We start from the raw sequence: 26,601 nt of genomic DNA, 5'->3' as shown, positions 1-26,601 counted from the left end.
TTGATTGAGAAATGAAGACAAATACCCATCAAGCTGTGTCTCTCACTTTCCTTAATTAACTCATTTCCAAAAATAATATATTTTGTAAAATTCTCAAACTTTTTTTTCTTTAACTTCATTCATTTTCACTACCCAAAACCTCCAAATCCAAAAAAGACAGTGGTTAATGTGCCATTGGTGTTTTTGGTATATAGCTCTTGTTAAAAGTAAGATCACCAATGACAGCATTAGACAGTACGTTCAAGAACTCAGCGACTAACTCAGTGAGTCAAGACACCAAGAAAGAGAAGACGAACGCGGTTAGAGATTCCGGTAAGCATCCGGTTTACCGAGGTGTCCGAAAGAGGAACTGGGGGAAATGGGTGTCGGAGATAAGAGAGCCGAGGAAGAAATCTCGTATATGGCTCGGAACGTTTCCTTCCCCGGAGATGGCGGCGCGTGCACACGACGTAGCCGCTTTGAGCATCAAAGGAGCCTCTGCGATACTCAACTTCCCTGACCTCGCCGGTTCTTTCCCACGGCCAAGCTCTCTCAGCCCTCGAGACATCCAAGCCGCAGCTCTCAAAGCTGCACACATGGAAATCATCATGACCCCCTCACAGTCTTCTACTTCTTCTTCATCTTTTACGTTTTCTTCCTCACAGTCGTCTTCTTCTCTGGAGTCTCTTGTGTCTTCTTCAGGGACAGGCTCTGAGGAGCTAGGGGAGATTGTTGAGCTGCCGAGTTTAGGGTCGAGCTATGATGGCACGACTCAGCTAAGTAACGAGTTCATTTTCTCTGACCCGGCAGACTTTTGGGTTTATCCACCTCACCAGTTGTTAGAAGGTGATTATGAGATGATTCCTGGCTCATTTTCACAGGATTGGGATCTTTCAGGACTGTTTAATTATTAAGTTATAATTTTATAAAGAACTGCTTGTAATGATGTGTTAATTAACTACGTTTTTGTGAACCCTATATTTTGTAGTGGGGTGAGTTTAGGGTTAATTGTCTTTGATCCTCTTTTCTCAATTTGCGTGTTTGTGTGTGTGTGTGACAGAGAGAGGGTGTGTGTTTCATATATGAATACTTGTACATAATTTTCGTTTTTTGTAAGTCAGTGTGGAAATTTTGTAAAATAAATAATATTGGACTACTAGCCAATAGAAGATATGACCATTCTATTTGAGTGCATGTGTTGATTCGAGATGGTCATTATTCCATTTCTCTGATGCAAATTATTTAAACATTTCTTCTCATTAAGCATAAACTAATCCTGACCAATCGTTGTTTGCTTACATTCTTTTCAACTATCAGTACAATTATATATGATGGTGTTTTGTATATATCTGGCGATATATATTAAGATAATTAATCAACAGCTAAATTATTTTGCATTCGACTCTTATTGTATTAATAAATATTATGACTTTTACTCATTGCATTCCTTTTGCGACCCAATACAAAAGAATCTCTTCTTCTATCGTTCAAGCACTAAGAGTAATATTGTAATACAAGTAGCTAGTTTGATTAGAATATACAAATGTGTAAGCAAAACTATAATGAATGGTTCAAAATTAATACCCATTTATTTTTAGTCACAATATTACGTCTCTTTTCTTTTTGTTGTTGAATGAAAGACTATATAAAACTTTAATGATAAACTGTAATTAGAATATGTCGCTTTTCACTAATTTATTGAGTAGACATAGGTTGAAAGAAGAATCTATGGGAATGACTTCTGTATAATCAAGATTAACGTAATTAAGGAATGTAACACATCCATGGCTCCATGAACTAAACCTTGTAATCTTTTGGAAGTTTAACAACGTAATGGTATCCCTGGAAAGCTAGAACTAAAATTTGGTCATATATATACCACAACATGATAACATGTAACCTTAATAACATGTAACCACAACATAATAACATGTAACCTTAATGGTTTATGGCAATGTTGTTTTGTGTCACAGTATTTAGAATTGTTGGACAAAAAATACTTATCTATATAGCTAATTTTTGTGATATGTTAGTAGATTTGGAACTTGAGTTAGGTATCTAATCATTTTCTCTTAGCTAGCATTCATATTCACAGAGAACCAAAAACAGTGTAAACAATACACCAAAAAACAATGAGACTAAAATAAAAATGAATAAGTTCGAATATCTTCGAATAAAATTAGGCATAACCTTTAAAAAAGCAGAGTGAGCTTTTTAGACAAACTGTTGTTAATTTAATTAAAACTTACTTCTTTTTTTCTTGCTTGCCATTTCAAGGATGCTCTCAATAATTGTATTTGTGAAAGATAGTGGATAGTGGAGTCTGATATAGTAAGGAAAGTATATACTATGTACAAAACCTTAATTTTATATATGTTTTGTCCCGACAAAACAATGTACAGTTTTCAGCTTTACCAAAGAAGTTGTAAGAAAGCTGACATCTTTTTGATTGTTGGGAAATTTTGTAATCAACATCCAGGTAATAATAATTGATTAAAAGAATAACTACCTTAGAATAATGCTACCTTCAAATCCGTTTATTTGATTTGCTGCTTTTAGTTTTTTAAGAAAAAAATTATATATGTTCTAGAGAAGATTAACATCATCTCCATCTCATATGATTTCTCCTAAAATATTATATAATTCATTTCAATCATCAATATTATTTTAAACCTAAGAGTATTAGAATCTTCAATGACTCAAATTCAAAATCTGCAATATTTTTAGTAGTCTTTGCAAGCTTTGCTGTCATATATGATGATTAGAAAACCTTATAACTTCTGAGTAGAGACTGAGTAGAGACGGACTAAAAACAAAACTCAGATATCAATGTCTATTTTCACTACAAGAAAACAGCGGTATTCTGACGGACGTTCCGACGGAAAATGAATTCCTCGGAATATACCGAGGAATTTCCGAGGCAATTCCGAGGAAACACAAAATTTGGCTTCCTCGGAATTTCCTCGGAATATTCCGACGGAATTCCGAGGAAAATTCATCTCGTCGGAATATTCCGACGGAATACCGAGGAAACTAGTATTCCTCGGAAAAAACCGATGAATTCCGAGGAAATATTATAGACGTTAGAGAGCCGTTGGAGAGCCGTTGGGGGGATTTTAAAAATTCCGAGGAAATTCCGACGAACTAGCCGTTTGCATCGGAATTCCGTCGGAATTTCCTCGGACTGTCGGCAGGATTTCAACTATAAATACAAGCACCCCTCTTCCTCTTCATTCACTCCATATCTTCATCCTCCCTCTCACTTTCTTTACACACGAATTTGATTCATAAAAAACATGTCTTCTTCAAATTATTTTCGTTCTTGGATCGATCGACCTCATTTGGATCCGAACACGAGATTGCTTACGGAAGAATACCAACAAGGTATAACCGAATTCATGGGGTTAGTTCACCGACAACCGGAAGCAAAAACAGGTATGTTAAGATGTCCTTGCTCTAATTGTAAAAATAAAAAAGTTATTAAACAATGGGAGGTTTGGACTCATCTATATTTGAGTGGGTTTACACGAAGTTACAAAATTTGGTATCATCATGGAGAAACTGATTATGAACATGGTAGTACTAGCGAACCTCAGCCAGCGGTTAGATTAGAAGATCCAATTAGAACGGATGTAGATTACGGTGTAGGTACTGAGCAGATGGTAAATGATCATTTTAGAGGGGAAGATTTACCCAATGCCGAAGCTAGGAGATTTTATGATATGTTGGATACTGGAAAGCAACCATTGTACGAAGGTTGCAGAGATGGTCATTCAGCTTTATCATCTGCTACAAGATTGATGGGCATTAAGACGGATTATAATTTGGCTGAAGACTGTGCGGATGCGATTGCTGATTATGTAAAAGGTATTCTACCCGAAGATAATGTAGCTCCTGGCTCATACTACGAGGTTCAGAAACTCGTAGCTGGTCTTGGTTTATCGTATCAGGTAATAGATGTATGCAGAGACAACTGCATGATTTATTGGAGGGCGGATGAACAGCGGGTTTCATGCAAATTTTGTGGGAAGCCTCGTTATAAAGATACGAGTGGAAGAGTTCCAGTACCATATAAAAGGATGTGGTATTTGCCTTTGACGGAAAGGTTGCAGAGGCTGTATCTGTCTGAACGCACAGCGCAACCAATAAGATGGCATGCGGAGCACTCAACAGATGGTGAGATCAGACATCCTTCAGATGCAAAAGCGTGGAAGCATTTCCAATCAAAGTATCCCGACTTTGCGTATGAGAGAAGAAATGTCTACCTTGGATTATGTACTGATGGTTTCAGCCCGTTTGGCAAGAGTGGAAGACAGTATTCTCTATGGCCAGTCATTCTTACACCATACAACCTACCCCCAAACTTGTGCTTGCGACGAGAGTTTTTGTTTCTCTCGATTCTCGTTCCCGAACCAGAGCATCCTAAGAGATCACTTGATGTGTTTCTTCAGCCACTAATATATGAGTTGCAACAACTATGGGCTCAAGGTGCTGAAACATACGATGTTTCGTGTAAAGAAAACTTTCAAATGCGGGCAGTACTAATGTGGACAATAAGTGATTTTCCAGCATATGGTATGTTATCTGGATGGACAACGCATGGAAGGCTATCATGTCCATATTGTCAAGATAACACTGATGCTTTCCAACTAAAACACGGAAGGAAAACGTGTTGGTTTGACTGTCACAGGAGATTTCTACCACCAGATCATCCATATCGTAGAAGTAGGAATTTGTTTATGAAGAACAAGAGGGTGTTTGACAGTCCACCTCCGGAAATTCGTGGGAAAGATTTGAAGACACAACTTAGAGATTCCTCGGAATAGATCTTCTCGATTGAAAACCCAAAGTTCCTCGGAATTTCCTCGGAATTTTCCGAGGGAATTCCGAGGAACTCTTTATGTTCGTCGGCATTTCCTCGGAAAATTCCGAGGAAATTCCGAGGAATTGGGGATTTGATTATAGATTCTTTTTCCTCGGAATCTCCTCGGTATATTCCGAGGAAATGCCGACGAACATAAGGATCTCCTCGGAATCTCCTCGGTATATTCCGAGGAAATTCCGAGGAACTTGGGGTTTTAAATTGAAAACAACGTTTTACGGATTGAATAACACGTATATAACCTTCATTAAGTGTCATAACCAGATTATGATGTTTGGAACTATGAACTTTGGTGTTTTATCCAATAACAAACACTTTTTACGATTACATGAACGAAAACCACACAACATAAGAGAAACACTTATACACTTTAATAAACGGTAAAGGGAATACTTACAATTATTTTTGAAATTGTGTTATTTCATGGTTTATAATCATCTATACAAAGAGTCCTCAATGGTATGCATTATAATTGTATAAGAAATGAAATACGGCGAAAATAATCGATGTTTTAAAACCCCAAACCCTGGTTCCTCAGAAATTCCTCGGAGATTACCGAGGGTATTCCGAGGAATCCTTGTTCGTCGGAATATTTTCATTTAACCGGGTTAACCTAGCCGCCAAATATTTCGGGAAAATTGAATCAAAGAATTCCGAGGAAATTCCGACGGAAATATAAAATATTTCCGAGGAAATTCCGACGGATAGTTTCCGTCGGACCCCTCATAATATTAGGGCGAGCCCGATCTTCTTCCCCATTTCTCTCTTTCTATCCGCGCCGCACAGCCTCTCCTCTCGCGATTTCCGGCGACTCCACCGTTCTCTCTCGCGTTTTTCCGGCGAATCTCCCCTAATCCTCCCCCATAATCATGTAAGAACTCTATCCCACTCTTTTAGGTTAGATTTGTATGGTTTTTAAGTAGATTTGATGATTTTGGAATGAGATTTATAGATTTTGTTAGGGTGAATGGTAGATTTGTGTAAAATCGAGTTTGATTATGTATTTCACTTGATTTGAATTTTTTTTTTAGTTTTTATTAATTTTGTGGTTATAAAAATCGAATTTGAAATTATATATATATATGAAAACGTTTTTTGTATATAAAATCTATTTTTTGCATTTTAAATTCATTTATATATTTATTAAACATTTTTAAAATCTATAAAACTTTTTTTAAGATTAAAAATCATTTATATAATATTTAAAAACATTTTTTTTGTGGTTATAAAACGTTTTATGTATTTTATATGTAAAATATAAATTTCTATATTTATGAAACATTTTAATATTATGAAAACTATTTTTGTAATTATTTAACATTTTAAACATTTTTAAAACTATTTTTCGTTATTATTATGTTTTTGGGATTTATTTAAACTATTTTTAAAATTTTTAAACTATTTTTTATTTATTAAAACTTTTTTTATTAATTATTAAACTATTTATATTTTTGTGATTAAAAACTATAATTTTTAAATATGTTTTTTTTTTAATTTACAGGTCTAATGATGATCAGATCCGGCCTCGCCAGCGTCGTAGCCGGGGTGGTATGGGGAGCCAGTCTCGGGGTTCTTCCAGCCATGTTCAGGATTCCGTTTCGCCCCACAGCTCATACCATACATCTCCCTCTCCATTACTCGCTCCTGCTGCTCCCGCTCCCGCTGCTGCACCCGCTCCTGGTCCCGCTGCTGCACCCGGTCCTCCGGGAGTGATGAGCGTTGCGGAGTTGGTTCGACAGCCCGGTCGTGACCATCTTCCCTATCTCACTGAGTATCCACATGGACATGGTCAAACATGGTAATTTAAACTTTTATTTTTTATCCTTAAAATTTGATTGATTATTAATAATTTGTTCTTTTTATTAGGTTCAACCGATCCGGGAACGGGATCAGCGCATGGATCAACCGTATGATGTACTCTGCCCTCGACAAGGGACATCCGACTTTCACTCACTTCCCCGTCGAGAAGCAGCATCTGTGGTTTCGTCAGTTTGCGGTAAGTATTCAAAATTTTTACTTATATTTTTTATTTATTAAAACTATTTTTTGTGATTATTAAACTATTTTCTATATTTATTAAACATTTTAAATATTTTAAAAACTATTTTTTTAATTATTAAACTATTTTTTATTTATTAAAACTTTTTTTTTTGTAATTATTAAACTATTTTCTATATTTATTAAACTATTTTTTATTTATTAAAACTATTTTTGTAATTATTAAACTATTTATATTTTTGTGCTTAAAAACTATTTTTCAACTATTTCAGCAAGAATTCAACTGGAATTCCGATGATACGCTCTCTATCTATAACCATTTTGTCCATAAAGTTATGGACAACTATGGGAAGCAGATGTACGAGTGGAAGAAGAAGTGGGAAGCAAACAAGGTAGTTTTTAATTTATTAACAATTTTTAATTTATTAAACTATTTTTTAAATTATTAAACTTTTTTTTTTTTTAAATTAAAAGGTCCCAAAGTCGATGAACGACACGGTATGGAAGGAGTTGTGTGAGCATTGGGATAAGGAAGAGACGAAAGAAACTTCTTCCACCAACTCCAACAACCGCAGGAGCGACCGTAAAGGGAAGGGCATCTACAAGCATAACTTGGGTGCCCAATCTATTGCCACTCTCGCGGATCGCATGGTAAGTTCAACCGCTTTTTCTTTAATTATTTAAGTTTCAGAATTTTATTTTTATGCATTTTTTCAAATTTCTAATGTTTGTTTAATTTATTTTTTTTCAAGGCGGAAAAAAATGAGGGCGAGCCGGTTGATGATCTCGCCCTAATGAAAAGGGCGTATACCAACAAGAAGACCGGTCAGATTGATGATGGTCTTGTGAGGGACGTGGTCGACCTGGTCCAAACTCAGGTGTACGACGAAGTGTCTCAGCTTCAAACCGATGATGACGATTCGACGGCTTCGACCAACTTGTCCCGGGTTCGAATCAACGAAATCGTTGAATCGGTAAGTTTTTTTTTTAAAAGTTCAATTTATTTATTTCTTGATTTTTATTTTATCATCAATTTATATTATCTAAATTTGGTTTTTTATATTTCAGTCGGTTCCAAAGAAGAAGGGACGTATGGTCGGTTTGGGTCGTCGCTCCCGGTCGGCTGCTCCTTCTTCTGCACCACCGCCATATGTTGATCCGGAAGTTCTTACGGCTCAGCTGAAGGACAAGGATGATCGGATATCTGCGTTGGAGACCCAGATGGCAGCTCAACAGGCGGGCTATGAGACCCAGAAGAGGCTCAACGAGCAGATGATGGAGATGATGAAGAGGATGTACCCGAACGAGGTGTTCCCGAACATCCAAGACCCGTAGTTTTTTTTTTTTTTTTACCAAAAACTCTGAATATTTTATTTAACTTTGAATATTATCTACTATGTTTTATTTAATGTTTTATTCAATTTTAATTTTAAATTTTAAATTTAAATTTAAAAAATTTAAATTTTTTTAAAAAAAAAAATTTTTTCGAAATTCCGAGGGAATGGAGTTCCTCGGAAAATTCCGAGGAACTTTCTTCCCTCGGAATATTCCGAGGAACATAATTCCCTCGGAATTTTCCGAGGGAATGGAATCCTCGGAAAATTCTGAGGGAGTTTTGTCCCTCGGAATTTTCCGAGAAACTCCCTCAGAATTTTCCGAGGAACTCCATTCCCTCGGAAAATTCCGAGGGAAAATATGTTCCTCGGAATTTTCCGAGGAACATATGTTCCTCGGAATTTTCCGATAAACATTCCGAGGAATGTTTTGTCGAAACTTCCGAGGATTTGACCATCGGAATTCCATCGGTTTATTCCGAGGAACCATCCGACGAACATATGTTTCTCGGAGTTTCCTCGGAATTTTGTTTCCTCGGAATTCCGTCAGAAATTTCCGACGGAATTCCGAGGAAGTATGAATTTCTGAGGAGATATTTCCGAGGACTTTTTTCGTCGGTATGTCGTCGGAATAGCGTTATTCCGACGACATACCGACGATTTTTTCCCTCAGTATCCCGATGTTTTCTTGTAGTGTTTGATCATTGGCATTGAAGTAAATAATTAAGGTATTTATACTATTGTATAGTTATAACTCCAAAATAGATTAATCATTATCCTCTTCTATGAGTCAATTAGGTTGATAGGAAACAACAATAGCTATTTGGGAACATAAAAAAAAATGAATAGCATTTACCAACAGAATGCATGGACGTTTTAATTTACCACCGGAAGGAAGTGGGAGTAACAAGTGAAAAACTGTGAATCCTTTTTCTTAGTATTTGATATGTGTGTCATAAAGTCAAGCTGAAAAAAGAATAATCGATGAGTCATGGATTTTAGGGATGATTGAAAATTTAACGGTCCACTCTATCTCCAGGGAGGAGATAGATTTCAAGAAATAATATAATGAGAAGTAGAAATGGTCAATTACTGTTGAAAAACAAATTTGTTCGATGCTCATTATCAAGAAACAATTCATGCATCTTTGTTTTACAACTATTTTATATATCTATTATTGCAGAGTTGACAAGAAACTAAACATTATTTCATTTATTATAAGACTTTTTCAATTTGTTAAAAGACATTTTATAAAACCCTTTAACAAAAAAAAGAAGAAGACATTTTATAAGAATATTAAAATTCGGAATGACATTGCAAGTTTGCAACGGTGGTTGAATGATATGATGGCACAGTACCATCATTTTAAATAATATAAAAGAACAGACATTTCGACTACCGCAATGTTTATGATAATTACAAGACGAATCTGTGAAGAAACAAATACTGTATATCATCAGGCTTTCATCGTGACAACAAGCGGTAGAAGAAAAAAAAGAGAGGTGCGACGAAATAAAAATAAAAAAAACTGTGATATACAGAGAATAAAAAATATCTTTGATGACTTCCTTTCATTCATTATATCTCTCTTCAATTTGTATGCATGTTATATATAATACATTATAATATTTAGATGATTTAACAGTTAATACAGCATTAACGGTCTTCTTATAACCCTTTTAACATGATGTATACAGGGTTCAAAAGTCAAAAAGCCAAAAATTTTGTCTTTTGACAAAATTAACTAGATAAGGTAATACATACAATAAGTGGGCCATTAAGCTCAACACTGTAAGCACAAAAGTAAAAAGTAAATGCGAACGCTGGTGTTTTGAAGTTTCGTCATGTGTACGTACGTCGACACCATTAATTTATACTTGTACACACGTGAACCAAACCAAAGTACCAAGCAAAACAAAAAAATTAGGGAGAATCTGTGAAATAACTAAGTTTGAGATGAAAATTAAGTAGAAAACATTGATTTTAACAGAATTAAAAATTAAGTATCTAACAATTAAGTTTGATTTGAGCCGGTTTTACTCCTTAAACTTACAAGTAACCGGTAAAGGAGAGATGGTGAGATGATATTGACAACATGTATGATCATTATTACTACGAACTATTATCTTAAAAAGGAAGATATATACCTTCCATGTCACATACTAAATAACCGTATATGTTTCACTGTGATCAATAAATAAATGGACAAAAATAAAACATTCTTGCAATAATGGTATATTCCATTTAATTTCTATCAACAAAATAATATACACTAATTCCATCTCTACCTTAGATATTAAAGCCTATCACAAATACATCCATAACCCCTAATGTAAAAAGTTAATGATGGCCTCAATCTCAACTCTCACCTTCCAAATAGTAAACCCTAAACCCTAATCACTAAATCATAAACCCAAATATAAATTTTAAATACAAATATAAACCCTAGAATAGAACAAAATCAATAGTATAGTATATTGGTGAAATTATGAAATGTATATGCTTGCATGTAAGAAGTTATGTTGACCCCAACCTCAATTTACACCTTCCAATTACTAAATCCTAAACCCAAAATCACTAAACCCTAAACCTAAATTTAAACCCTAACCCTAAATACTAAATTCTATTCTCTATTCACTAAACTCAATCAACTAATCACTATATTGATGAAATTATGGATATATAATATAGTTTACTATACCCAAATATTTACTTTGTAAATCCAAACCCTGGGCATGAGCCTATAAACCCGAATACAACCTATAAATTGTTTTTCAATATTAGACACTTGAAAGCACATTTACTTGGTTAGCATGTTGCATATTTTATATTCCATATAGTCTAAGTAGTATAGTAAACAATGTTCCAAATAATCAAATTTGTCCAACACTCGAAAAATGAATTTCATATTACATTCAATCACACAAATGACAAAGAAGAGAACTATCAAATTTAAAAACATGACAGATTATTATATTTTTAAGGAATAGTATAGAAATATATATCAAATAGTATGGTAACCTTACATAGATAGCTACACTTAAGAGTATATACTATACTATTCATTTCACCGAATATACTATCTACATCGAGTTCATCTTCTTCAATTCTTTTTTTAGATAGGCTGATACACATTCATTTTGTTCACCATTATTATTCTTCATCACCATATAGAGATCGTCTTCATCTCCTTTCTTTTTCTCGACATGATGATGCTTTTACCGACTCGCCGTCGTTATTCTTCACCACTATATCTGTAAAACAGAAACAAAAACAAAAACATAGTAAAAAAAAAAAACAAAAACATAATTGTGAGAATCAATTGATTTAAGAAAATAATTAATAATTGAAAGAGTTGTTGTGTGTGCGGCACCGTCTACGCCTTCATTGTTGTCTTGTCTCGACCACTAGATCAGTAAAAAAAAAACAGAAACGAAAACATAGTATGAAAACAAAAGCATGATTGTGAGAATCAATTGATTTAAGAAAAAAAAAGAAATGAAATGAAAGAGTTGTTCTGTGTGCTCACCGCCTTCATCGTTGTCTTTTCTTTATCACAATTGATTGTTCTTTTGGTGAGAAAAAATTCAGTTCAAAATGATGTGTGAGTAATGAAAGACCACGTTTTACCTTTTACAATTACAAATTATTAATTAAATTTTTTTTTGTGCAGGTTTCACCTGTTGTATACAAAGATATAATGACATTATTATACAAAAGACACAATACATATTTGCAAGGTATGTCTTTTTGTCACACAATGAATTATAATTTGTTTGAAAGTTATACAATGCAATTTCCCAAAAATTTATTCAAGTCACTCGTTAATGGTGGCAAAAATAGTGAACCATTGGCGACAGTATATAGTCATTTAACATCTCTAGTGATATTCTATTTTTTCTTTTAAACTTCAAATATATAATAAAATTCACTTCAATAATATTCTGCATCAAATTTAGAGAAATGAACAATAATATGCCAAATATAGAGTAATATTGTTCATTTACTCTATTTTCAGAATGTATTTTTTTTCTTTACAAAATTATAGTTTTATATGTATTTATTATTCACCAAACTAAAATTATATAGTATAACTTTGCACACTTAAATAATATGTTTAGTACATTGTTTGCTTATAATTATGTATTGTAATAAATTTTTAATATTTAAATAATCATTTAGTTGTATAAATAGTGTAATTTTTATAGTATATGAAGTAAAAATGAATGGATAAAATTTTAATATTGTGAAAGTTAAGAGTTGTGTAATAGCAAAAAATATAAGTGACCATTAGAGCAAAACTCTCATCAATTTTTAGATTATATTTTTAGAGTAAAAATAGAAATTACTATTGGAGATGGTCTTAGAAAAAGCATAAAACATAAAACATTTAGAAAAACAAAGACGTACGATACAATTGATTTTTTTTTACCTTTAACAGATGAGCTATTTAGCTCAATATCCATATTTAGCTCGGTAATTAGCTATTCATGCATAAAAACTTGTATTTGCATATTTGGTTATCGAGGGGTAGCAAAATTACCTTTCAGTCCAAGCCAAGTGAGAGAGTTGCTAGAGGTCTATTTTGTAGCCAGATTTGGGATAGTGTAGTCATATCTTGTGTCAGTTAGCGTGTCAGTTGGTGTCGGATTCAGATTGTGTGCAAGATACATTAGGTTAGTTACGTAGAGCTTTAGATGATATTTGCTTCTTTGTTTTACTTATTTCTAGATTCTTCTTGTTTCCTTGGTTTCTTAGTTTCTTGTGTCACTGTATTTGTTGGTTTGGTTCTTTGTTTCAGGATGAGATTTGGTTCATTCCTTCCGTGTTCACTGTATTCTGGATTTTTTTTAATTTGAGTCAACTCTGCATTGCGTCACCTTTGTTGCTGGATCCGCCGTCCATCACATCGCGTCACTCTGTGGGTGTTATGCTTTGGATTGGAGTTGGCGGCTTTCACCGTCGCGACTACCATTCATCTTCAAAAGCTTGCTGACACAACAATGGCCAACTTTGGCTCTTTTGCATATCTTATGCCTCAAGTTTTTCATTGTTTTGTTTTGACCTCATACTTTTGGATTGTACATATATTTTCTCGAATTAATTCCTGATGTTTTGATTGCACATTCTAGACCACCTCACAATTGCACAAATGTTCCCTGATCTTTGTATTGCTTTTATTTTGACCCGAAACTTACTAAGTTGTAAAACTAACCTTGCAAATTCATCCCAAATTTTTGAATGTGCACTTTAGCCCATGTCAAATGAAATAACATATAAATGCAATATATATGCTTAAATGCATCCTAAAATGACTTAAATGAACTAAATGAGATGATAAATACCACTAACATCATAACATATCAAAGTATCACATATTTTAGTTTCGGCTAACATAATGATATGTTTGGCTATAACAAGTATTATCCGGATTAGCTTTTAAAATATCCGGTTTAGTTTCACACGTACATATTACTTCATCTCTTATAATAAATCAACTCGAAAACATGATTTTTAATCCGGTTATAATATGCAATCATATTACAGATATAAAAACTATTTGCCGGCTATTACTATCATATTCAAAATTATTTATTTATTATCCGGCTATAAAATCCGGTTGTACACTATTCTCCGGATTTATTATCTATTTATGTATTTATTATCTAGTTATTATCCAGTTTAAAAAATTTAAACTAATCTTAGTTTAGCATTTGAAATGGTTATCCCGTTTAAAGAATTATATCCAATTTTAAAAGAATAACATTAGTACAGTGTAGATAGTATTGACACAATTGTTTAGCATTTTAGTTGATTATCTGGTTTAGATGAATTATATACGGATTTGATCAAAAAAAAAAGAAATTATGTACGGCATCATTAATATTATAACTGAATAATTTATAGTAATTTTAGATTAAATTTACATTAACCAGCTATATCATTTTGTTAGTCTATACATAAATAAAGAATAATCATCATTACATCAAAACCCAAGAGTTGACCATACAACGACTGACTGCAACACAACCAACAGCTGGCTCTAAGAAGAAGTGCTTTATATCGTCATCCAACGCATAAACAAGTAATTTCCATCTATGATCAAAGATAAATCATCAAATTTCCCGCCAGAATACTTTACATGAGCTTTTCCATTAATTATCTGCAACAAGACATTCTCTTTTGATGCCTGCAATATCAAATCAACCACTTTGATTCATTTCATCTACGTAATCTTCTGAAGAACCATGCACTTTGATATCTTGGTTATATTTTTACCTTTGCAATGGCATCTTTCTGTCCAGTTTTATCCAGAGTAGATTTCAGGGGTCTCCAAGTTGATTATGATCTGCTTCATGTCTTGTCTAAGCAAACTAATGGCGAACCTGTCAAATAGATACGTATAACAGAGTTTACGGAGTGGAGAGAATGAAAAAAATATATATGCAGGAACTCAAACTAAATGAAGAAGAGAGCAAAACCTTATCCATTAACTCTCTTCCAACTTCTGTAGACATCTCAACTAGAGTATGAGGGAACGGGTGTTCACAGAAAGACATAAGGTCCTAACATAAAACAACACAAGAACTTAGATCTTAAGAAAGTGAGATTAATATTTAAAAAAAAAATCAATTAACCACAAAAACGACTCAATCATGTTGAAGCTAGAGCTTTTTCGAGCTAATGAAGCATCTTGCTGTAATTTCAGAGAAAGGCAAAAGATTTCAACTTGTTTCTGAATTTTCTGGTCTAATAAATTTCGTTGGAATTGAATAAAATAGTTTGGCGATGAAAAGAGACGAAGAAAGATGTAGTAAAGAGAAAACTGAATATTGTTCAGTTACAAATGTTGACCGATGGCGTGCAATAGGATATAGTAGCGTTAATTACAAGATAATAGACTCTAGATGCCAGAGTTTAGTGTGTCAGACTTGGCACAGAGATATAGTAGGGGCTTTATTGGATTTACGTAATCAGAACAGTGATCTTATAGTGCCAGCAACAGTTACCTAAATATCTTATGAAACGTAGCTACCATGTGCAATTACTCTTAACAGATTGATATATTAAATATTTTAATTATTTGACAACTAGATAATAATTGTCACTTCAACTAGATGATATAAATAAAATAAGTGAATTGGGCCTACGCAAAATGACAGGCCTTGGAACTTAAATATTTTCATAAAATTATAGCATGAATATTGAATAGAGCCGGTATACCACCAAGGTAGTCCGTTTTCTTATGCTAACAAGTAACAACAATTAGAGCATTTCCACATTCTTCAGTAAATGCCAAAAAAGAAGCATCACTTCAAAATACCATTTCATTAACATATAAGAAATGTACTCAGTTCAGAGACGCAAGTTATACCTTCCCAAGTTGCACCCTGATACATTTTTTCCCTTTTGTTCTCTGTTCCCTACCATAATACAATTCTCGAACTTGATGAGACATCAAACATACAAAAAAAAGTCTTTTAAGTTGTCTTGAAAGAAACAAGAGGAGATACTAATCTTCTATGATAAGAAAGCAAAGAGGAATGGTGCGTGTCTCTCTGTATCTACAATCCCCCTCTCTCCTGTTCCTTTACCTGCTTCACACTGAATTTGAACCCAATATCAAACACAACTTGTTAGAAAATGAACATGAGAAAGCTCGGACACCATAGTACTAAATGGTAGTGATCTTCAAGAGTTGTAGTAAACTGGTACTAGTCAATTACCTGACCAAAAAACGAACTCCCAAATCAGATACTTCAGGCATTCTCTGCACCAGGAGGAGCAAAAGAGGTCTTGTTTTGCATCAACGCATCCTGCTTACACAAGTTTTGTTTCTTCCTGAAGCTCGGCTGTTTGCTGACCTTAAGATCTTCACCCTTAATCATATAAACGTTCCCAGGCGCATCAGGAATGGTGAATTCAGCTGGGTTTCTACTGACAATGCACACAAAGCGTCCACAAGTGGTGCTCGTTGGAGGACAAGCAGAGACGTTGGAGTTGTGATTTTTCGACTTGTGTTTGGCCTTATCTTTCATGTGATATTTGAGAGGTAGCTTCATGGAATCTGATGCTCCAAGAAGCTGGAACCTCACTGGATCGCTGCTGCTGCTTGTAAACACCTGCTTCTGCTGAGAACTGTTGTGGTAAGTTGGGCCAAACTCGTTGTCTTTTTTCTCCTGATGATGATTCCACGAAGCTTGGAATCTGAAGTCAGCGTTTTCTGCACAAGTCTTTTCACTTTGAAACGATATTGAAGACGTGCCAACTGGTGGAATGATGCCACGAGAAGTCTCAGGAGTTACTACTCTTTTGCTGTAAAGATCAAAAGGCCACTGCTTTGTGGAGTTCCCTGGTTGAGTTCCTAAAAACTCCTTGGACTGGTGAACAGGTGGCTTCGCAAAGCTAGTGTTCTGGCTCTGATCAACGGGAACGTTAGACCTCAGCCTTGGATCCATGAGGCTCAGCAGGTGCATCGCTGGTATGCTGCTTTCATTAGAAAAAGTGTCCAAGGGTCTGCTACTAGCCCCTTCAAACCCAAGCTTTTGCTTCCCGTTGTTCTCAGTAAAGTTCAGGTTCCTTGTATTAGGATTCTCCACCTTTGTTGACTGATCCATAAACTTCTGCATGTTTAGAGAAACTGGTGGGGAAGACGCCCAAACAGGACGAGGAGAAGCCTCTCTACTCTGCTGCTGTTGAACACTTTGGCAAGTGTTACAAGCACGCAGCACCCTGAATGGGTTCTGTTGGTTAGCCATAGTTGTTGGCACACTACTTATCCACTGGCTATTAGGCCTTACTACACCAGAAAACTGTGACACAGGAGGATTCACAACCCCGAAAGGCACACTACTTATCCACTGCCTTCCAGCCATAAACTGCCCTTCCTTAGTGGCCGCGTCGCTGTTCCAAGCAAGAGGTTTTGGTTGCCTTGTTGTGTTGTTGTTGTTGTCCATGCTGTTATCATATGTTTCATTGAGATCAATCAACAGAGCATTCTTGGAGACGCTACTCGTTGGCTGTTTGTCCTCTTCTCTGTCAGGAAGACACCTTTCGTATTGATTCTTTGCCATTAGCTCCACTATCTCCATGGGAATATCATCTATATGCTCAGGTGCCTTTCCCTTGCCATGTCCCGTGGAGATATCCTATAAATTAAAAGCAAAAGCCTCTTTAAAATAACAGAGATATACACAGAGATTGATCTAAAATCAATGTAAACAAGAACATGATACCTTTTGTAGAGAACAAGAACCATACGGAACTTCGGTAGAAGAGGTGTGTCTTAGCTTATCAGTCAGCAGCGAAGATGAACTAATGGTGTCTATGTTGCTGCAGAAGTTAACATTAACTCCAGTTCTCAAGAACGCATCCGCATTGGTGGAGTTAAAGGAAGAACCAAAGTTTCGGAAATGGTTAGTCCCTATACCTTTCAGCATCGCACCATCACCATCCTTGTAGCGCATTGGATCTTGCAAAGGCAGTTGAAAGAAAGGCCTATCATCAAACTGAGGGGTATATTTGTCTCTGTCAAAAGAGTTGTCAAGCCATTTCGAGTTCAAGAAATCTCGAGTAGATTGTGGCATTGTAGTTCTCGGAAGAGTATCTGTCCTTCTCGGTTGAACTAGATTCCCATCATCCATGTTGTTGTTACCAAAAGTGATAATGGTACTCTTAGTGTAATCTGTTATAGGAGCTTTCCTTTTTCTCTTTTTGTCCTCTTTCTCTGTTCTTTGGGCATGCAGAGGACAAGGAACCATCTCTTTGCCTGAAAACGAAGAGCGAACAGGACTGGCGTATTCATAAGGATTCACTTGTGCAGTGTCTGCTTCCACAACCTGTAATCTGCTGTCTCTCTGCTTTCCCTCTTTGTTAAATCCACTATCAGTAGATTGGCTCTCACCACTTGGTCTTGACTCTTCACCAGAGTCGCAACTCTTGGAAGCGTTTTCAGAAGTTTTCCCCATTGTGCTTAGTATCCTGCTAGCGTAATTGGTCATCTCAGCAGATGTGCAATCTTCACGATCACCACAAGACTTTCGTTTCCTACCTCTAGTTGATTCTCTTTTCGACGGAGTGTCTTTGCTTTTAGTACTCAGCAACTCACTGAGTAGACGAACCTTCCTAGTTTTCCTAAGCTTCCTACTCTGTGGTGACACATTGTTATCAGGTTCCTCCAAAACATGACTAGACATAACATTCTTCTTGATTGACTTATCAGGCGTATCATCAACCACACCAGCAATCTCAGATGATCCGAATCCACCATTAACCGCATCTCTGCTTACTTTAGATCTCTTCTTAACCTGCTTTGGAGTAGCGAGTTTGCTACCTTTGCTCTTATTGGTAGAAGCATCTTTACCTCTGCGGCGAACTTTCTTGAGCAACGTAGCTGCAGTTACTTGATTCTTCTTTGTCTTCTTGTCAGAGACACTAAGCCAGTTCAATCTTCTTCTACTTGGAACTGCAGAAGAGCCAGCTTTGAGGCTCTTCTCCTTAACAGACCTCGAGTGTGATTGCAACCCACAATCTGAAAAAAAAAACAAAGCCTCAGTATATACACAAGAAACATGAAACAATACATTAGCAAGTGATCGATGTTCTTTGGTTATACCACTGTCATTGATCTTCTTGACATTGATATCTTTGATGCAGCTACCACAACGCCACCACCTAGACTTCACAACGGATAAAGAAGGAAGAGAGTAGCTTTCGTGGTTCCTTAACTCAACACTATCTTCTGAGAACGGCCAACACTTTCTGTGATCTCCTCCACGGATCTCAGCAACAAATCCACTGCAATTAGGAATGTAATTAAACTCAGTTCACTTAATCAAATATCAAACAGTGACGTTAATCATTTGCTTACCGTATGGAGAAATGTTCGCATTTCCCGGAGTCTATCTCATCAGGTGCCTTGGCTAGATCTACGGATATTGAATTGATCTTAACGGGTGGTTCCATAATGGGTGCTTGACTCTTTCAGTAACACATTTGTTCTAGAACAACAAATAATAATAACGTTACCATCTTGTTTTGATATTGAAGCACATAGTGTAATGAATACAACACATTAGATAAGATACTCTAGTGCACAAAGGAGATTAAGAGCCCTAATGTCTACATAAAATCAAGAACAAGAATCTTCACCATAGCCGGATTCGATGTTGATTCCTAACCAATTTTAATTTTGTGGGTCACATCCACTCACAATTATTCATTTCAGATAAACAAATAGATGTAACACCGACCTAAAATTAGGGTTTTTGAGAGACGCAAAGATGCGACCTTTCTTGAGTGTCACGAGTAAATTATCTACGGACCGAGTTCAACATCATCTTCTTCCACAAAAAAAACCCCTCCGAGAATAATTAATTAAATTTATAATATTTTTAAAAAAAGTCAAATTAGGGTTACTAATCGAAATTAGAAACCAAAATTAGCAAATAATTACAGAACTAATCGCATTCGTCTAAAAAAGACAACCCATCATTAATATTGGATATTAGATCTTTGCGCGACTTGCGAACAATGAAAAGTAAAGCTTTAGCGAAATGCTCTCAAAGATTCAAAATCAGACAAACCCCCCCCCCCCCCCCCCCCCCTCCTTTCCGACAAGATTGGTCGTTACTAAACCTCAAACACCATAAAACGACCAAAGTTGTTGACTTTAGGTCGGAAACACGCACCTGGGTAATCAGAGACGAAGGAATCAGACCATCGTTATGAAATCGAGCTCGATTCTCCACGGCGACGGGAGAAAACTGTATGAGTCGATAGAGAAGCTTGTCGAGAAGAAGATTACGGAAGAGATGAGGATCGATTCTTCAGGAGATGGGTATAATTTGAGTGCGAATCTTGGAGAAACCCTAAGCTTTTACACGCAAGAGGAGAGAGAAGTGTTGTGTCTCTTCGCGAGAGGGATAAGAGAGAGAGAGAAGAGAAATGCTTTTGGCTTCTTCTTTTTTTTTTATCCTTGAGATGAGGGTTTGGTATTTCATTAAATAAACAGCATATTTTTTCAGAAAAAAATGATTCATTTAGAAGAAAAAAAATAAAAGAAGAAAAAAAATAAAAGAGAAAAAGCCCATCTTGTAGCATTATAACGGCCATGTATGCAAACGAAATAAATAAACAAATTAATTTTCGTTAAAATTATATATTGACAACAATTATTTCGACAAAAATAAGATAGTCATTTTCATATATATATTTTTCTATAACAAGCACTTATTTAGAAAATGTGTTCTGTCTGATGCGACAGGTGGAAGCATACGAGACCAATAAAAAATCAACACGTGACGATAATACGCGGTTCTTATTACAACCAAACCGAACCAAACAGTGCAAGGGTTGGCTGTGTCCTAAAGAGAAAAACCCTAGGCGCGTGTAGCTCAGGCAGCTCGTTCGATATAGAGTTCGCCTTGTAAAGCGGATCCGAGAGGCTTCTAGGCACATAGGTGGGAAGACATTGGAACGTGTGTTGCACGAGGAGCGAGAGAAAGTTGGGGGGAGGCTTGATAAAAATAAAATAAAATAAAATAAACCCTAAGAGACACTATATAAATAATGGCGCCCTAGAAAAAGCCCTTTCGATCGGTAAATTAAAAGAGAAATGTATACAACCCTAATACAATTGTTTTTCATCTTTTAAGAGAGATGATTCACATGAGTTAGTTTTTGTTTATCATTTCTTTTCTTCTCTTTTTCAGTAAGTGTATTTATATCAGTGTGGTGGAATCATCACATGATACCCCACTCGTTGGGATACCCTATGATACGCTGAATTTTAAAACACTTTTTATAAACATTTTTTCTCTACTTTCACGTCTTCCATATATATAAACCAACTTATTGATATTAGCTCTGCTTCCTACTATTATATTTGTATAATTATATAATTTTGATATTTCTTAGTGTCATTGTCAATTTAAAATATACATATATATATATATATTTGTTTTTGACAAAGGATTCAAATTCTTTACATGTAGCAGTATTCTGGAGGAAAATATAACCCATTTTTCCCATCCCTCCCTATCTTCTGTATTCTATTTGTCTTTTTGCCCACATAAGATCACTTTTGTTTGTTTGATGCAAATCAATATGGGTTTGAAAGTTTGTGACACAGCGATGTATTGATCCATTTCACACAAATTTCGAAACCTGGATTTGAAATTTGATTTCATCATTTTTCCTATATTCAAAACTCACCACAATACAAGTCGTAAGAAAAAAAAAAAGAGATTTATATTCATGACTCATAATTTCACGAGTCATGACCCTATCTTCGACCAATCGATCTTTTCATTTAATACACACCTTTTTAAGAACCCAGAATTTCTACCGATATGTGTAAAATTCATGCTCTGTTTCATCTAAATGCATACGTGCATATTATGAAGTTATATATATATACTGTATATATGGAGATAGGGGGTCTTGACTCTCGAGAGATACTGTGAGGTTTAGGAGAACGGCCACCACCAATGGCATCATTAAAGACTTGCATGTGACATCTCTTCCTTTAAGTCTAATTTGATTTTTGGTTCTTCCGCACACCACACACACACATATACTATATAAAATATTTGATATATATCCTCTTGCATGCATGATCGTATACGTGCTCAACGCACCACCAAGCAGACCTATACTATATATAGTCCGTTTGTGTGGTTGTGTATTAAAAAGGATTTGTCATTAGTATAGGAGTGTTGACAATATACAGCGCATTTAGATCGTCGTAGATGATGATAGAATCGTTCTTCTCAGCCATTTGAAATTTGAATGCAAGTTTGTAACTGTCTTAGATCACTAAATTTGGAGGAAGAGTTTTTACTAGTGAAAACTAGGGCCAGACATCTATCTCTGTGTGGAAAAGTTAGAGCAATCTAAGATTTGTTATATATAAAGGTCATGTTAGTATATATGCTGATTAAGTTATGATTGCATCCAGGGGCGGTCCTGGGCACAGCGGACTGAAACACCGGCTTAGGGCCCCCAAATTTTTTTAAAAAATTTACATAAGAAGGGGCCCCTAAATTTGTAAAAAAAATTTTTTTTATAAAACCCTTACTAAATTGTTTTAGGCCCCCAGCATCTCAGGGACGGCCCTGATTGCATCTGCTCCGCCTACGAAGAATGGGATCACCACTTTGCGTTGAAATATTAGAAACTCGATCTGGAACTCTGTTCAGCTGTCTTAGCTCATACTACCGTGTACTTCATCTAGAAAGGTAGGAACAAATCCATAAATTAAGGACAGACTACAAGTAGTTATCTTGTCAGGAGGATATCAATATATACAAACATTTACCATATTTGAGTTAATGTGCTTAAGCGCCTGCAAGACAACTCTTTTCCTTTTCAGCAACTCAAATTTATATAATACTCACTAAAATTTGTGTTAGTGCGCTCAAGACCCTCCAAGGATCCAAATTCGCGTCATCATCATCGGAGTGTTTGTAATGACAATCTACGCTTCAAACAACTACTTAGTTCACCTTAATACTGATCTGTTCCACTTTATTTGATGACGAGGATGCTTCCAAATTTTGATGAGTTAGCATACACACATTTACTATTTAGGTATAGATTAATTGACTTCTATATATTTAACTTCAATAATTAATAGTACCTTTTAAACTTTTGTACATGTCTTTACTATAAATCAAATATTAACACTATAACAATATTGTTATTTTATATATTTTTTATTAATTTATATATTTTACTATTTATAATATTATTTTAAATTTACATGGATTTTTTTATATATTTTAATATGCAATATTCACAAAGAGAGAGTTTTTACTATTTGATTGTGTTTGTTGATAAATAACATATATTATGCGAAATTTGAATTTATACGATGATAAATTAATTTACTAAACAAAAACACAAAATTATATATCTGTCCAGGTCAGATATTTAGAAAAGAACGACATAATTTGTCCCCAAAAAAAAAAGAAAGAAAAGAACGACATAATTAAAAACATATTTAAAAAAAAGATTAATTTTTTGGACGAATAAGGTTAAAAACGGATCCTTCAATTTGCGCGGCGGCGAATAAAAAGGGCGACCACGGTGCTAAGCGACTGCGGAAGTGGTTTGTGTCAATCGCCCTCAGCTGATTTTTCGCTAACCTTTTCTCCGTCTCAGTAATGACGTCCTCGAAGCGAAAGCGCGACGCCGGAACCGCCGTGGAAGATAGTGCCGACGGTAGCGACAAGAGCAGTACTGGGAACAGTTTCTTCGATATATATGGACCCGAAGTAAACACCTTTTCCCATGATTCGATTGATTGGTTTCTCTTGTGCATCTGATTTTGATTCTTCTTCTTCTTCTTGGGCAGGCCAAACCAGAACTCGTTTTCAAGGGTCCCGAAACAACATTGAACTTACAAGTAGGAGGTTTCATATGTCAATACAACTATTTTAGTTTTAATTATTTATAATAATGTAATAATTTCGATTTGGGGTTTTGAGCAGGATGTTCAAGGACTTGTGACATGGGTTCTTTCAGAAGGCTACATGCCCAATTGGGTTTTCATCAAGGTATGAACTAACAACAATAAAAGTTGAAACTTGTTGGGTATGTGTTGTTAGTTGAGCTTGGAGATACCTTTTTTCTTACATGTGTAATATGTTGTCTTTAAAGGTGTTTTGGATATCTATAAGTTCTGAAGTTTAGATGGTATTATATGCTTTTTTGCAGAACAAGCCTCTAATTCCAAAGGTTGTCATGCTCTACCTTCCTGGATTGGATGCAGCTTTATACTTATCACAGTCTAAGGCACTTGCTAATTTGAAATCATGTTGTGGCAATCCCATACCGCTTTTAGCTTTGAGGTTTGTGCTTCTCATTTCTAGTAGCTTATTGAATACAATTGTTTTTTGGTTAGTTGTTGGTAAAACATTCTTTTGGTTTTCTTCTCATTGTGTTAGCTGTGTAGTTGATGAGATGAACACGATCGATACGCTACTTACTTGCAAGGGTAAAAAGAAGAAGAAAACTCTTACTCATTCAGTGGAACCACCTCTCCTAGTATCTAAGCCAGGTAGTAGAAAATATATAGAGTTTCAGTTTTAACAATCCTTATCCTAACATAAGGCCCTAACAAGATGACATCTTTTGCTTGTAGAAGCATGCAATCTGGTGGGTAAATCGTTCACTGAGGTGACGAAAGATATACCATTCCCTGTTACATACTATACTCTAAGTCGAAAGGAAATGGAACAAAACGGATACAATTTTAAGACAGGTACGAGCTCAAGCTATTTAAAATCAACAGCTTAATCATGTTTAAGCTGCTATTTCACATTTGTTTGATTATTGTTTCTTTTTCGTCATGCAGAGTTTATTTCTACACTTCCTGCACCATCAGGATCATGTCCCCAGGAAATTTTGGCTCTTGATTGCGAGATGGTAAACAACTCTCTTCTCTACCCTTTGATAATGTTTGATGGTTTGTGATATAATTTTTTTCAAAACATATAAACAGTTTTTAATCATCTTGTAAACAAATATATGATTTGTTTTCATTTTCTTTCACCATAGTGTACTACAAAGGATGGTTCGGAGTTGACAAGAGTGACGCTAGTGGATATCCAAGGACAGGTATCATCTTCCTTACTTCTTTAAGTTTGTTAAATTTATTCTTTATTGTTACTAAGTTGCCAATGATAGTGCAGGTTCTATTAGATAAATTAGTCAAACCAGCAAATCATATCACGGATTACCTTACAATGTAAGCCATGCTGATAAACTTGGTTTGATTTCATCATACACGTCTTAGAAGGCATGCCTAAAGAACACGGTATTGCTATCCTGTTTACAGGTATAGTGGAATAACAGCTGAGATGATGGAGGGAGTAACAACAACTATTAAAGACATTCAGGTTTTCACAAGATCTTTTTAACATACGGTTTAGAAAGTTTTGGTTGAAGAGTTGTTATCGGTTTAGTATAAATAATAGCTGTTTGCTGCTATTGTTCAGGAAGAGTTCTTGAAGCTGGTTTTCAAAGAGACAGTATTAGTCGGACACTCGTTGGAGAATGACTTGTATTCTCTGAAAATCTCTCATAACCTGGTGATTGACACTTCAGTGCTATACAAGCATCCACGGTCTGGGTCTCATAAAACAAAACTCCGAGTTTTAGCGAAAAAGTTTCTTGCTAGAGAGATACAGATGTCTGAATCTGGACATGACAGCGTCGAGGATGCAAAGGCGGCCATGGATTTGGCACTAATGAAGATAAAATATGGTAAGAGACTTTCATATTCTTAACTCCACTGTTTAATTTTGTTTTGTATCCTTTGAAGTGATTTTCTTTTTGTGGCTTCCTCTAGGACCTGACTTTGGTTCACCACCGGAGATGATGAGAAAGAAGCTCCTTGACATTTTAAACGAGAGCGGGAAAACCACTTGTATTGTAGACAGTATCAACATTGTAAAGAGATATGCTTCTGAGTCATCAAGTTCAGTTCCAGTTTCTTCCGATGACGAAGCACTTTCAAAGGCCATGAAGGAGGTAAACAACCTTGTCAAATCCATCCTTGCCTTTGAAGTTCTCGCCACCATTCTAAAAGTTATTACATGTGTGTGTTTCTCTAGGTGAAGAAGAGGCAGTCACAATTCGTCTGGACACAATTCTCAGAACTAAATACACATTTCCGGAACAGAGCGGATGATCCAGAGAAACTAAATGCCAGACTAGCAGAGAAGATCTCGTTGCTGACATGTAGCGATGATGATTCAGGCCTCAAGAAACGCCGCAAAAGCAAGGTTTCACCTGAAACGAAGGAAATTTTAAAGAAGATGGATGAAAGAGTCAGTGCCCTTCACGCAGCATTACCAACAAATGCAATGTTTATAGTTTGTACCGGACATGGAGACACATCCATTGTACACAGGTTTGCATCTCACTTTGTTCAAGAAACAGATACAGTATCACTATAGATACATTGAGTTTGCGATCTGATTGAATATCTTACTGTGTCTTGGTGGGTGGGCATGAAGAGTGCGGAAAATGCTTAAAGAGGAGGGTGAAATTGAGTTTAGCCGTGAGAAAGTTGTGAAGGTTCTTGAAGAGCTTCAAGCACAAGCCGAAGTAGCGCTTTGTTTTGTAGGTATCAAGCAATAAGCCTACAGACACAGTCGCCAAAATTTTCCTTTGTATACCTTATGAGCAGAGCACTCAATAGAGACATTCGTTAGCTTCAGTTCAGGCATTTTAATTCTTTAACATAATTGGTTTATTACTCTACAAGCATTTCTATTTATGGCCTTTCAGAGAGCTATTTAAATGATTTAATGGTTATAGACTACAATTATCTCTCTTTTAGTTTTTGAGATTTTTACACATTTTAAAGGATAAATTTATAATTCCAAAACACTTCTT

General features: G+C 35.5%; 3 protein-coding genes across 3 annotated transcripts; 2 read left to right on the top strand and 1 right to left on the bottom strand.

The window, feature by feature from the left end:
- On the top strand, window positions 1-1,163 carry LOC106348553 (ethylene-responsive transcription factor TINY-like). The gene has a single exon (XM_013788316.3). It carries the CDS (start codon window positions 219-221, stop codon window positions 891-893), a length of 675 nt encoding a protein of 224 aa, XP_013643770.2. The 5' UTR covers window positions 1-218; the 3' UTR covers window positions 894-1,163.
- Window positions 1,164-15,501: 14,338 nt separating this feature from the next.
- On the bottom strand, window positions 15,502-20,179 carry LOC106348552 (protein EMBRYONIC FLOWER 1). Its single transcript, XM_013788313.3, has 6 exons — window positions 19,884-20,179; window positions 19,064-19,193; window positions 18,809-18,990; window positions 17,430-18,724; window positions 15,921-17,342; window positions 15,502-15,798 (listed from the first exon to the last, which is right to left on the bottom strand). Exons 2-5 carry the CDS (start codon window positions 19,156-19,158, stop codon window positions 15,954-15,956), a joined length of 2,961 nt encoding a protein of 986 aa, XP_013643767.2. The 5' UTR covers window positions 19,159-19,193; window positions 19,884-20,179; the 3' UTR covers window positions 15,502-15,798; window positions 15,921-15,953.
- A 2,995-nt stretch (window positions 20,180-23,174) lies between these two features.
- LOC106348551 (small RNA degrading nuclease 5-like) lies at window positions 23,175-26,564 on the top strand. Its single transcript, XM_013788312.3, has 14 exons — window positions 23,175-23,471; window positions 23,552-23,602; window positions 23,688-23,753; window positions 23,914-24,047; window positions 24,144-24,256; window positions 24,341-24,460; window positions 24,554-24,624; window positions 24,757-24,816; window positions 24,891-24,946; window positions 25,037-25,097; window positions 25,197-25,464; window positions 25,550-25,731; window positions 25,815-26,113; window positions 26,220-26,564. Exons 1-14 carry the CDS (start codon window positions 23,361-23,363, stop codon window positions 26,341-26,343), a joined length of 1,716 nt encoding a protein of 571 aa, XP_013643766.2. The 5' UTR covers window positions 23,175-23,360; the 3' UTR covers window positions 26,344-26,564.
- The last annotated feature ends 37 nt before the right edge of the window (window positions 26,565-26,601 follow it).

Source organism: Brassica napus, chromosome A6 (assembly GCF_020379485.1).
Source record: "Brassica napus cultivar Da-Ae chromosome A6, Da-Ae, whole genome shotgun sequence".
NCBI classification, from domain to species: domain Eukaryota; kingdom Viridiplantae; phylum Streptophyta; class Magnoliopsida; order Brassicales; family Brassicaceae; genus Brassica; species Brassica napus.
Note: the sequence above shows the minus strand (reverse complement) of the source record. Positions and strands in the feature narration are given on the sequence as shown.